At 42.0% G+C, this 13,950-nt stretch overlaps 1 protein-coding gene across 4 annotated transcripts in view; it reads right to left on the reverse strand.

The window, feature by feature from the left end:
- PRDM10 (PR/SET domain 10) overlaps positions 1 to 13,950 on the reverse strand; it is a 98,410-nt gene that overhangs the window by 61,811 nt on the left and 22,649 nt on the right. For all 4 annotated transcript variants that reach the window (XM_059184989.1, XM_059184999.1, XM_059185009.1 and 1 more), the window contains one exon: positions 1,505 to 1,696. In XM_059184989.1, the coding sequence (XP_059040972.1) occupies positions 1,505 to 1,573 (69 nt within the window). In that variant the 5' untranslated portion in view covers positions 1,574 to 1,696. The remainder of the gene's footprint in view (positions 1 to 1,504; positions 1,697 to 13,950) is intronic.

Consider the following 13,950-nt stretch of genomic DNA (forward strand, 5'->3'; position numbering starts at 1 on the left):
CAGATGGCCAAAGCACACACTTGGGAGAGAAATAATTTATGTGCTGATATCAACGTTAGTTAGAATCTTTACTCTTATGCTTTCCTGGCTTTGGACCTAACTTTTTTTATTTCAGTTTTTTTCCAGTGGGAAGCAGTAGATTCCAAAAACGATATGAGGAAATTTAATCCCCAGAAAGAAACCTGGAGACCAAATGCAATCAAACAGAAATAAAACAAACTTCCACTTTTAAACTAAGTATATTGTCCAACTTCTACACAAATTTGATTTGTCCATGAAGATACAGTTTGTATATTGCAAGAATTGGACTTCTAACAATTGGCACAGCTTGAAGTGCTGCAAGATAACTTTTTGGCTTTAGATCTGTGCATTAACATTGAAACTTGGTCTCCATCACACAGTATCTTGCTAAATCAGAGTTCTTGGCTAGGAAAAGAAACAACTGGGAAGAGGGAGAGCAATGAGGGGGGTTGAGCTCTGCTGTTTACTATCCAATTACCTACAAAATGGTGACCCTGTTTTTTGAATGGACTACATTTTCACTCATAAACAAAATACACCAAAATACACAGCTACATGAAAGTTGTCTTCACATGGTTTCTATGAGAATCAGAACAGCATTCTCAGTTACCCTGCTGGAAGCATCACTAGAACATTTTTTTTTTTAAGTATTCAGACTCAAACTTTAAATCATACCAGAAAACTAATTTTATTTATTGCAATATTTGCCATATTACTTAAGTAAATGTGTATATTTAAGTCTTTAGTGTTAACATCCTGATTTTGGTAATAATACTAAGGTTATGTAAGTTAATGAAAAACTAACTTAAAATTGCATATTTATTACAATGCTTAAAAATTAAGTTTTATACTTTGGCCACACTGGATTCCATATGACTGTGGACTGTTCCCAGAATTCAAATCCACATCAAAAAAGCAGACATTTGCCTTTGCTAAGAATAGTCAAAATAACACGCTGCTGGTTATGACCACAGTCCAAAAGGCCGTGATCATCCATCACAGCAGCATTTGGATACGTGACTGGCCTTCCAGGTGACTGACTCGATGGGACAGCTTGCCATTAGACCTTTACGTTCTGAATTTGAAAGAAAAGAAAAAGCCACTCAGTAGACATACTTTGTACTTCATTAAAGATGAAGAATCAAAACCTTATACTAGGTAACAGGAAAGAAACACTCCAGTTGGAGGCTTTCAGCACTAAGAATATAAAATAAAACCAGGCAGTGAAACAAACATAACAGTAAGTTGCAGAAGTGGCAGAGAAGCCTGTGGGTGGTCCCTGAGCCCTTGTAAATCATAGTGACCCATACTTGTGGAGCATTCGAAGTGCCAAAACCCTCCGTATTCCACCTGTGCTGGTCCTGCACATCCCCTCCCTCCCAGCTACTCTCACTACAGCGAAGCTGGTATTTCTTTAGCTGTCAGCAAACCGACCCAACTGAAATACCGCTCCCAGCCCCACGCTGGAAAGACCGTTCTTCACCTGTGCGGCATTCTCTTCGTGCTCGGCAGATGTGGGCCACACATGTGAGCTCTCATCTTTGGAATCCATCCTTCCCCCTGCTGGACAGCTCCGCGTCCGTCCGGGGCACCTAGAGCAGCACCGGGCAGAGGACAGTCATCTGTCTACCACGTGCGGGTTCATGAAGGACAGAAAGACCTCTCTGCAACGTGCCTGAAGAAAAAGAGAAAGTGAACCAAGTTCTTTAATAGATGAATACATTTTAATAAATTATAGTTTCAACCACAAAGGGAAAAAAATAACATATCTGGACAAAAAGATGAAAATGGAGAAATTATTTGTAATGATAATACAATGTATTGCATGCTTGCTATGTTCTAGACACTCATCAGGTAGGTGTAACCCTCACTAAAAATACTAAAGGTCTGGGGCTCCTGGCTGGGTCAGTCCATAGAGCACATGACTATTAATCTCAGGGTCATGAGTTCAAACCTCATGTTGGGGGTAGTTTACTTAAAAAGTAAATGAATGATGGGGCGCCTGGGTGGCTCAGTGGGTTAAAGCCTCTGCCTTCAGCTCAGGTCATGTTCTCAGGGTCCTGGGATCGAGCCCCACATTGGGCTCTCTGCTCAGCTGCGAGCCTGCTTCCCCTGCTCGCTCTCTCTGCTTCTCTGCCTACTTGTGATCTCTGTCTCTCTAATAAATAAATAAAATATTTTTTTAAAAAGTAAATAAATGAATAAATACTGAAGGTCAACAACATAGACTAAAATAGAAAAAAAAAAATGCTGCAGGTATATCTCTGAGTTCTGCTGATGAGGAGAACAAGGTTTCTAGACAGTAAATGTAGGTAAGTGATGGGTTCATACCCAAGCCTGACTGTTGCACAGCCCAGCTCAGCTGTCCCCTGCACACTTGCTTAGACACTGACTTCCTACACCACCTACGCGAAATGAACAGCAGAATAATAAAAGTCACAAAAACAGGAAAATGGCAGGCAGAGAAGACTGAATTTTGGGGGCCACAATCTGGTGAATATAAATGTAATTCTGTTTCCCATTTGGTTAATGCAGGATCAATTAATGAACAAATCACAAACCTTAATAAACATCAACCTGCACTAAATCTACATCTTGAAATCTTTTCCAAGATAGGTGGTCTTTTTCCATTTTTTTAAAAATTTTTCCAAAATAGTATTTTAAGGAAATCAATCTTCCCTTCTGATGGTGATAAATCATGGACATGTTAAGACTCATGTGAGATTTTGCTGTTTAATGGAGCAGCCACGCCTGATATACCTCCTCCCGCCATCCCATTAAAGCAGCATGCATAAACGGGAAAGGTAAAACCGCTCAGAACACCACTACACCAAAGGTAAGGAAGACCATTGGCCCAGATCCAGTCAGAATTTTTCCCATTATTAACGGAAATAAGCCAAAAAGCATATTCTTTTTTTTTTTTTAAAGATTTATTTATTTATTTGACAGAGAACACAAGTAGACAGAAGCAGGCAGATAGAGAGGAAGGGAAAGCAGGCCCCCTGCTGAACAGAGAGCCCGATGCGGGACTCGATCCCAGGACCCTGAGATCATGACCTGAGCCGAAGGCAGCGGCTTAACCCACTGAGCCACCCAGGCGCCCCCAAAAAGCATATTCTTAGACTGCACATGCTCTGATGTCTAAACCAGAATAAGACTCAAAGAAGAAAGAAAGGAAGGGCGCCTGGGTGGCTCAGTGGGTTAAGCCTCTGCCTTCAGCTCAGGTCATGATCCCAGGGTCCTGGGATGGAGCCCCGCATTGGGTTCTCTGCTCAAAGAGGAGCCTGCTTCCCACACCTCTCTGTCTGCTGCTCTGCCTGCTTGTGCGTTCTCTCTCTCTCTCTGTCAAATAAATAAATGGAATCTTTTAAAAAAAAGAGGAAGAAGAAGAAAGAAAGGACTGGAGGGGCTCCTGAGTAGGGTAGGCAGTTAAGTAACCGACTCTTGGTTCTGGCTCAGGTCATGATCTCAGGGCTATGGGATGGAGCCCTGCATTGGGCTCAGGGCTCAGTGTGGAGTCTGCTGGGGATTCTCTCTCCCTGCCCTCTCTGTCCCTCCTCTCACTCTAAAATAAATAAAATCTTTCATAAAAAAAGAAAGAAAGAAAAGACTGTAATAAAAGAAAAGACTACAATATCCAATGTCTGGCCCTTACTCTGGAAAACAGGAACTGCCACATCACGCTGCCTGGGAGACTCTCCTGAGCCGCTGAGGAGCCTGTCCCCACTTCACCTCAGCATTGTCATCCTTACCCCCCGCAAAATCACCCCTGCATACATACACCTGACTCTTCTCCTCTCCGTCAGAGGATGCTGGAAACAAAGCCCATGTCTACCAACAGGTGAATGCATAAACAAAGAGTTATAGGGGAACTTTCTGGATAAGTGGTAGTGTTTTATACCTTGTATCCAGACTGGGGTTGTGGTTACATGGGGAATACATGTATCAAAAGTCATCAAGCTATTCAATTAAAATATGTGTAAATTAGGGGCACCTGGGGGCTTAGTGTATTGAGCAGCAGGCTCTTGATTTCAGCTTGGGTTGTGATCTCAAAGTCCTGTGATGCAGCCCCCTGTCAGGAACCCATGCTCAGTGGAGAGTGCCTGAGTGCTTGAGAGTCTCACTCCCATTCTCTCTGTCCCTCCCCTCACTTGCATGTTACATGCATGCGTCCTCTCTAAAATAAATAAAGCTTTCTGGGGTGCCTGGGTGGCTCAGTCCTTGGACGTCTGCCTTCAGCTTGGGTCATGATCCCAGAGTCCTGGGATCGGGCCCTGCATCCAGCTCTCTGCTCAGCAGGAAGCCTACTTCTCCCTCTCCCACTCCCCCACCTGCGTTCCCTCTCTCGCTGTGTCTCTCTCTGCCAAATAATAAATAAAATCTTTTAAAAAATAAAATAAAATAAAGCTTTTTAAAATTAATTAATTACGTAATTATACCCTAATGAAGTTTGTTATTTTAAAAAAAAGGATACCTTTCTTACATAAGAATACTATTCAAGCACGTATAAAAAGATATTCAGGGCGAGCTGCATACTATGTGAATTATACGTGAACAAAGCTATTATTTTTTTTTTAGAGGAACAAATATATTAAGAAATCTAGGAATAAATGTCACCAAAAACATTAAGATACTCATGAAGATAACTACTAAATTGTACAACAGGACATAAAAGGTTCAATATTATGAAATCACAAGATGTTCCATATAAGAAGTGGTTTGTTTGTTTTTTTAATTTTGAAATAGTTTGAGAGAATAGCTACAAAATGGTAGAAATAATACCTGTATTTCTTCAGATTTACCAAATGTTAGCATTCTACATGTTTACTTTATTTTGTCGTCTCCCTCTTTCTCCCTCTTACTCCCTCCCTTATTTGAGAGTAAGTTGCAGACACGTGCCCCTTTATTACTAAATTCCTAAGTACCTATTTCCTAAAAACAGTACTTTTTCTCAAATTACTCGGAACAAACCAGAAAGTTACAATGAAACGGTGCTATTATCTAATTTACAGACCTTATTCGTGTTTTGCCAACTATCTAATTAATATCCTTCATAGAGAAAGAAACAACTTTTTTTTTTTTAAGATTTTATTTATTTATTTGACAGAGAGAGACACAGAGAGAGAGGGAACACAAGCAGGGGGAGTGGCAGAGGGAGAAGCAGGATTCCCCCGATCAAGGAGCCCAGTGCAGGGCTTGATCCCATGACCTGAGCCGAAGGCAGACGCTTAACAGCTGAGCCACCCACGCACCCCTCAACTTTTTTTTCTGGCCCTGGATCCAGTCTGGCATTTCATGCAGTGCATCCAGTTGTCGTATGCCTCCATCCCCTCTGCTCTGGAACGGTCTCCTAGTCTTTCTTAGTCATCCATGACCTTGACATTTTTAAAATGCACAGGCCATTTATTTTTCAGACTGTTCCTCAATTTGAATTTGTCCAATTATTTCTTCACGATTAGATTCAGGATGTGTTTTTTTAGCAAGAATACCACAAAAAAGATGTTGTATCTTTCCTATATAGGAATTTGAGACTGTTTTTTCAACTTGGTGCATACTCAAGTGCATAAATACTGCACACTCTGCCAGGCACTGGGATGGGACAAGGACCAAGGCAGGCTTATCCCACACACCCATGAAACATACACAGCTCAGAGTGCCATTCTGTATTTGTTTTCATTTCTAGGAAGCTGCTTATTATTTCAAATTCAAATTCAAAAGGCATAAAAAGGTATGGACAATCTCCGTACCTGGAATCCCTTAACCACCCTTCAGAAGCCACCTATATTATCAATTTTTTGTCTGCACTTCCAGAGATATGCTACACATATACATGCAAAAATACAGGGCCATGTGGCTGGCTCAATTGGTAGAGCACATGATTCTTGATCCCTGGGTCATGAGTTCAAACCCCAGCCTGGGCGCAGAACTTGCATGCATATATACATACATAATACATACATACATACATAATACATACATACATACATACTCTGTCTCTCCCACCACAAATGGCAGCATACTATTGATTCTATACAAAGTAACATCTCAGGGCACCTGGGTGGCTCAGTGGGTTAAGCCGCTGCCTTCACCTCGGGTCATGATCTCAGGGTCCTGGGATCAAGCCCTGCATCAGGCTCCTTGCTCAGTGGGGAGCCTGCTTCTCTCTCTGCCTCTGCCTGCCTCTCTGCCTGCTTGTGTTCTCTCGCTCTCTCTGTCAAATAAATAATAAATAAATAAATAAAATCTTTTAAAAAAAAAAAGTAACATCTCTGCTGAGCCATGTTTATTCTACAAAACACCATACCTTCTACATTGTTACCTATCCATTATTTCATTTCCTCCCACTGCATCGTTTCACTGTGTATACATACACACTAATTTATTTAATCTCCTGTGGATAAACATTTAGGTTATTTCTAGTCTTTCCCTATTACAAGCAACACTGTGATGAATAACTTGGAGGGCGTTTTACATTTGTTAGTATCTTTTTTTTTTTTTTTTTTAAAGATTTTATTTATTTATTTGACAGAGAGAGGGAGAGCAAGCACAGGCAGACAGAGTGGCAGGCAGAGTCAGAGGGAGAAGCAGGCTCCCTGCCGAGCAAGGAGCCCGATGTGGGACTTGATCCCAGGACGCTGGGATCATGACCTGAGCTGAAGGCAGCTGCTTAACCAACTGAGCCACCCAGGCGTCCCCATTTGTTAGTATCTTGAATTCTTTTGAAGTCTCTAAGGGAAGATGTTGAATCACTTACAGCCACCGTCTGACTGGTAGGTCATTATTAGTTCTCAAACTCCAACAGTGGCACCCAGCTCCCTGTGCCTAGTGCATGAGGGCATAGGGGACACACAGGGAGAAGCGCTCAGACCTGTGAAAACACATCAGTCAGTCCAAAGCACAGTGGTTAAGAGCTTGGGCTCTGGAGGTGCCTGGGCAGCTCAGTCTTTGTTAAATGTCTGTCTTTGGCTCAGGTCATGATCTCCAGGTCCTAGGATGAAGCCCTGCCTTGGGCTCCCAGCTCAGTGGGGCCTCTGCTTCTCCCTCACCCTCTGTCTCACCCCCTGCTTGTACTCTCTCTGTCCCTCTCTCTCTCAAGTGAATAAATAAAATCTTAAAAAAAAAAAAAAGAGTTTGGGCTCTGGACCTGGATTTGGATAGCAACTCTGAAACACAACTGGCCTCACACAAAACACAGATGTTCTCTAAATTCCTGTTACTTCTCTAGAAAATGGGGATCATAAGCTTATTGAGAGACTGACATGAAAAATGCATGTGAGGTGCTTAGTACAATGGCTGTTACGTAACAAACACTCATATATTAGCTTTTTTTTTTTTAAAGATTTATTTATTTATTTATTTGAGAGAGAGACAGTGAGAGAGCATGAGCAAGGAGAAGGTCAAAGAGAGAAGAAGACTCCCCATGGAGCTGGGAGCCTGATTGTGGGACTCGATCCTGGGACTCCAGGATCATGACCTGAGCCAAAAGCAGTCGTCCAACCAACTGAGCCACCTAGGCGTCCCTATATTAGCTTTTTTAAAAAGGTATTCAATCACATTGCATTTTTGTGTCAAACTGGCTCTCCATCTCAACTCTAAGTTCCTACATGCCAAGGAATGTGTGTGTTCACAAAAGTAACTCTAGATCTGGCACATGGCAAGTACTCAATAACGTGTAGGGAGTGTTTAAAAAGCTATCACAGGGATGCCCGGGCGGCTCAGTCAATGAAGCGTCTCATGATCCCAGGGTTCTCAGATGAGTCCCGCATCAGGCTCCCTGATCCACGGGGAGTCTGCTCGTCCCTCTGCCCCTCCACCCACTCACTCTCTCAAACTCTCTCTCTCTCAAATAAATAAATAAAATCTTTTAAAAAAAAGGAAAAGAAAAAGCTATCACAGTAGCCAGGGTAAAAGAGGACACCTAATGCCAACTGGATGCTCAGGGCTGGTCTCCGAGAAGAGGACACCTGAAGGAAGGTAGGAGCAAATAAGCAGAAACAGGAAGGAATGGGACATTTGCCCCAGACTGAAATACCTTGTTCCTAATCTTTCCCAAATAAGGACACAGACACTACATCTGGCATAAAATACCAGTAAACCATAGAAAACAAGATTAAAGAGAAGAAAAAAGGAGATAACTACTTAGCAGATGTGGAACAAAACAAAAGAACATTATCTACACATAGAAAAGTTTGCAAGACACATTTAGCAATCAGGATGTCAAGTACCGCCCAGCCACAGCTCTAAAAATTTTAGAATACCAATAGCAAATAAAGAAACCCAAGATGGTGAAAACTCTTTCATTCAGATAGTGTCTGGAATCCAAAGCAGTGCTACCGATTATCCACTTGGTAGTTCTTGAAGATAGAGTCATAAAACCTATTGAGTTTCTCTCCCTATGAAACTACTTAAACACCAGTGTGACATTCCGCAATTATTTATTATTTAATAAATTGCTCAAGAAAACTCAAGTCTAAGGGCCACCTGCCTGGTTCAGTCAGTAGAGAATGCGACTCTTGATCTTGGGGTTGTGGGTTCAAGCCCCACAATGGATACAGAAGTCACTTAAAAATAAAATCCTTGGGGCGCCTGGGTGGCTCAGTGGGTTAAGCCGCTGCCTTCGGCTCGGGTCGTGATCTCAGGGTCCTGGGATCGAGTCCCACATCGGGCTCTCTGCTTGGCAGGGAGCCTGCTTCCTCCTCTCTCTCTCTCTGCCTGCCTTTCCATCTACTTGTGATTTCTCTCTGTCAAAAAAAAATAAATAAATAAAATAAAATAAAATCCTTACTGGGGTGCCTGGGTGGCACAGTAGGGTAAGACTCTTGATTTCAGTTCAGGACGTGATCTCAGGATCATGAGATGGAGCCCCACACAGGGATCTGCACTCAGCAGGGAGTCTGCTCTCTCTCTCTCTCTCTCTCTCTCTCTCTCAATCTCTCTCTCCCCCCACCTCCACAACCAACTATGCCACCCAAGCACTCCTAAATAAGTCACTTTATATCCTCTAGCATCAGTATCCTTGTTGTAAAATAAGAGGGTAGAGTGGTGGGTGCCTGGGTGGCTCAGTCAGTTAAGCGTCCATCTCCTGGTTTCAGCTCAGGTCGTGATCTCATGGTTGTGAGATCAAGCCCCATGTCCAGCTCCTTGCACAGTCTGGTTGGGATTCTCTCCCTTTCTCTCCCCTCTCTGTCCCTCTCTATGCTCTCTCAAATAAATAAATTAAATAATAATTTTTTTAAAAGATTTTATTTATTTATTTGACAGACAGAGATCACAAGTAGGCAGAGAAGCAGGCAGAGAGATAGGAGGAAGCAGGCTCGCAGCTGAGCAGAGAACCCGATGCAGGGCTCGATCCCAGGACCCTGGGATCATGACCTGAGCCAAAGGCAGAGGCTTTAACCCACTGAGCCTCCCAGGCGCCCCAGTAATAATTTTTAAAAAGAGCATAAAGTGGTTTCTAAAGTCTAATTCTGCCTTAAGCTTAGAGAGGAAGCAGCAGAGAACAGAAGCAAATCTGCAGATTCTCAGTTAAACACCCCGGCTCCCAGATGGCCTCCACCACTCACTAGAGTATAACTTATTCCTCAATATCATCATAGAAAATGGAGACAGTAATTACCTCCCAGAGTTACTGTAGGGATTACCTGATATATGGAGAAATTCTAGGCGCAAGATCTAGCACAAAGTAGTATTCAAATATGTTAACTTTTGTATTTTACAGATGAGCTATCAGCTCGTCAGAATTTTCTAAACATTTCATATTGTTTAAAACCTAGCAACTGATCACATATAAATGTCCTGAACACAAGCTTCCTTTAGGGTAAGGCTTATCAGATTGGCTTCCTTTTTTGTTTATTTTTAACTGCACAATTTACAGAGTCCTGCTGATCTTGATTTGCAGGAGATGAGGAAGAAGAGGCCAGAAACTACCCTAGTGCTGTCCAACAGGCTAGTGCTGACATACTCTCAGCTACAGACAGACGCCCTTTGACTCCTCACCATTTTGCCTCTTCTAAGACCTGGAAGAACGGGTGAACCACAAACTGCAGCTTGTCTAGAAAATAGTCACCCATCCTCCCTGCTTTTACCCCTTGTCCAAAATGTTACAGACTTCATTTCTAGGAAAAGAAGGACATGACTGCACTTCTATCTTCTCTTTAAGGGCTTTATTCAACAAATAGTTATTAAGTACTTAGTATATGCCAGGATGTTCTAGGTCCTAAAAAAATCCTTGTATAAAAAAACTTTAAAAAAAAAAAGTATTAAAAAAAATCCTTGCTTCCTTGAAGCTTCCATTCTATTTTTTCTGGGGTAATGTTATATAGATGGAAGTATGACCTTTAGAATCAGACAAATCTGGATTCTACTCTCCCAAATCTACCATGTGCTTCATAGCTATGATGTTAGTAAGAAACATCCAGTCTCCTTGTCTGAAAATCCAAATTATCTGCCCAGCATGGATGTCGTTGGAATTAACAATTTGCATTTTGTCAGGCCTATAATGCATTTTTTTTTTTCACATTTTAACATTTCTGAACTAGGAATCTATTTTATAACTGTGGTGTCCTGTGGTTGCTGTCCTCAAGGTGTCAGTCAGGACGTGGATGCCACTGCCTGTTGTGTGTGACCTTGCGCACAGCCATTTATTAGTTTTGTCCTTGCTTCACTGAGTCATGCATATTGTCAACACTGGACACCCTGAGTCTAACTGCCATTTTAAACGTCTTCAAGGAGATTACACTATAATTTGGCATTAGAAGTGAAAGGCATGGGAACAGCAGTTGAGCATAAATCTGATTAGGGAAGCAAATATCCATAACTGGGAAAATAACCTTAACAAGCAAAGGACCTGGGTATGGAAGACAGTGATATGGAGGAAGCCGCAGTATGTACTGTCATTAATGAGATACGGGGAAAGACTAGCCTGCCACAGGTCGAGAAAACACCAGGATCAAAACTCCCAGAATAGATAGTAGCTGCTTGGAGGAGATTCCTGGAGACAGCAGCATTGACCTCTTTTAAGAGACACTGAAACACCAACACTTTTTTTTTTTTTTAAAGATTCATTTATTTGAGACAGAAAAGAGAGCACTAGGGAGGCATAGGGAAGGGTAAAGGGAGAGGGAGGAGCAGGCTTCTCACTGAGCAAGAAGCCCAGTGTGGGGCTTGATCCCAAGACCCTGAGATCATGACCTGGGCCAAAGACGAACTGAAGCCACCCAGGTGCCCCAAGAAACACTGCATCACCAACACTCTTGGTGGCACAGAAATAAGTCAATGACTCTGAGTGAAAAGTGATTCTGAAGAGTCAGACTCTGAAAGTGATAAAATTGGGGCAATACCTTAATCGATTTATTTCACTTACATTTTCCCTTTTATGTGTCCATAGGGTGATGTGATAAAAAAAAAATCTATGTCTAAATAAATCCAAAAGAGCTCTTTCAAGAAGTATATAGTAAAAATTCTAAGTGGAAAAAGCACTTGTATCAGAATTTAACTGGCTTGCCTTTTCTTCTGTAACAATACATAACGCAATTATGTATCTTACCACTCTCTCGGATTCAGTAAAACCCGGTAATACTTAGGATCACACAGCGTAATGACGAATATTCAAGAAATGGTAGCCATTTTTTTCAGGCTTTGTGAACATCAGATACACAAAAAGGTGAGCAAAAACCCTGCTCCTGCAGAACTCGCAGTCTGGTTGGGGAGATGGACAGCCCACTTCCCAGGTCACTCCAGGTGACACCTGCATGAGAAGAGTGACAGAGGAAGGAAGAGGAAGGAAGAAGGAAAGATAAATGCAGACTTTTCCAGCCAGTTCACCAATCTGGTTCGCTCTGCACAGAACAATGGAGTGTTCCTGTGCACCCAGACTCCCCAAATGCCTGCCCTCCTCCTGGTTCCTGCAGTTCCCAACACACTGCCACCCCTGAGCCATATCCCTCATCATCCACCAGCCTGGTTCCCACCACCCCAGGGCCTACAGTGCTGAAGGAAGCCACTCCTCTAAAACCACCCAGGATTAAGGTTGACGAGCTCTCCCTTCATCACCTGCACGCAGAGGTAGAAAACAAGGCCCAGATCTGCCTTCAAAGGTAGATGCGTACCCTAGAAACCAGCTTGAGCTATAAATACAATTTCCCTATAAAATGCTGTTATAGGGGCGTCTGGTCTGGGTGGCTCATTCGGTTAAACATCTGCCTTCGGCTCAGGTCATGATCCCAGGATCCTGGGATCGAGCCCCATGTCTGGCTCCCCACTCAGTGAGAGAGTCTGCGTCTCCATTTTCCTCTGCCCTTCATCCCCACTCATGCTCTCTCTCTCTCTCTCCCACATGAATAAATAAAATCTTAAAAAAAAAAAGATTATAGTGAATCCAATTCTAGGACATGGAATAACAAAATTTCAGAACAAGAAGAGAAATTCCAGGCCCGTGGTTCTTAAATATGTGTCGGAGACAGCCCCAGCAATCAATGTTCTTTGTTGAGTACAATTAAATATTAATAGATTCGTTCATACCACACAATAATGATAGCTGATATTTGTAAAGTACTTACTATGTGCTAGGCATGTTCTAAATACTTTCGGATGCACTGATTCATTTCATCCTCACAATAACCTATGAAGTAGGTTCGTTACTCATTACCTGCACCGCACAGGTGAGCAACAGAGAGAGGGGGAGGTTCAGCGAACTTGTCTGGGAAGCCGAGCTTGTCAGTCAGTCACAGAGCTGCGGTCCCCACCTGAGCGACCTGGCTGCGGAGTCTGCGTGTTTGGCCACTATTCTACACGTCTTCTCATCCTACAAATTGCAAACACTTCCCCTGTGTTGTGATTCGGCACCAATAACTCCACTATGTGAACTCTACAAAAAAAATCACATCCAATCTCACTTTATAACTTCCTCAAAAACTATCAAATTGAGCAGACTAGATATTCCCAAGTTTTCCACTTTTTTCCTGGGCACTTGTTCAGTTGCCACCTCCTGGCGCTGGCTAAGATGATTGGCAGCAATAGCAACAAAGGGTTAATGACATTTCAGGTGGTAAAATGTAAGAAAATTCTATACTTTATTTTTATTTAAATAAAAGAACACCTTGGTGCAGCTGTAGAACACTATGGGGGGGGGGGGGTGCTGTTGAGAACCAGTCATCTGGAGCAGGTTCTATTTTATATACGACAAAGTCACCAACCAGAGAGAGCGAGCGAATCACTTCAAGTCAAGCAGCAAGTAAAGACAGCACAGAAGTCAGGCCTGAGACTTGTCAGCGCTCTCACCCCTCCACCACACTGGGCTGACAGTGGAAAGGATTTACATGCTTTAAAGCAGAATTTCTTACATTGCCTAAAGCTGTTTGTCTTAGCTTTCCTCTTTTTCCTTGAAGTTTATTGTCCTTGACTTCCCAGCTAAACCACCCCAGTAAAGATGAGTACAAGACAGAAAGCAATTTAGGCATGGATTACACTTCAAACGCTAAGAATTTAAATTGGTGGATAATGCTTTGTATATTTCCTCGAAAGTTATGTTGCACACTATATTTTGATTCCCTGGATAATAACAAAGAATATTTACTAATAATTCAATTGAAATAAAATAAATTTAGCTGAAATAGAAACGTAAGGAACCATCTGTTATGAGTCAGTGATTAAACAAAGCTAGAAAATAAAACTTAATGTTCCAAGGAAAATCAGTGACCTCTTTACATAATAACTTCATCAAACTGCTTTTCAATTCTATAATTCAATTTTATATATCTTTTCAGTTCTTAATCTATAATTAAAATTAAATGATATTTTTAAAATCATGGTACTTGAAAAAAGTACAGATTTAAAGAGAATAAAATAAAAGGTAAATAAAGACTCCCGTGAATATATAAGACAATGAAAAAGGACTTTGGCTGCCTCCATTTTGACCTTAAGCTTTCTGTT

The sequence above is a fragment of the Mustela lutreola genome, chromosome 1 (assembly GCF_030435805.1).
Source record: "Mustela lutreola isolate mMusLut2 chromosome 1, mMusLut2.pri, whole genome shotgun sequence".
Taxonomy (NCBI): domain Eukaryota; kingdom Metazoa; phylum Chordata; class Mammalia; order Carnivora; family Mustelidae; genus Mustela; species Mustela lutreola.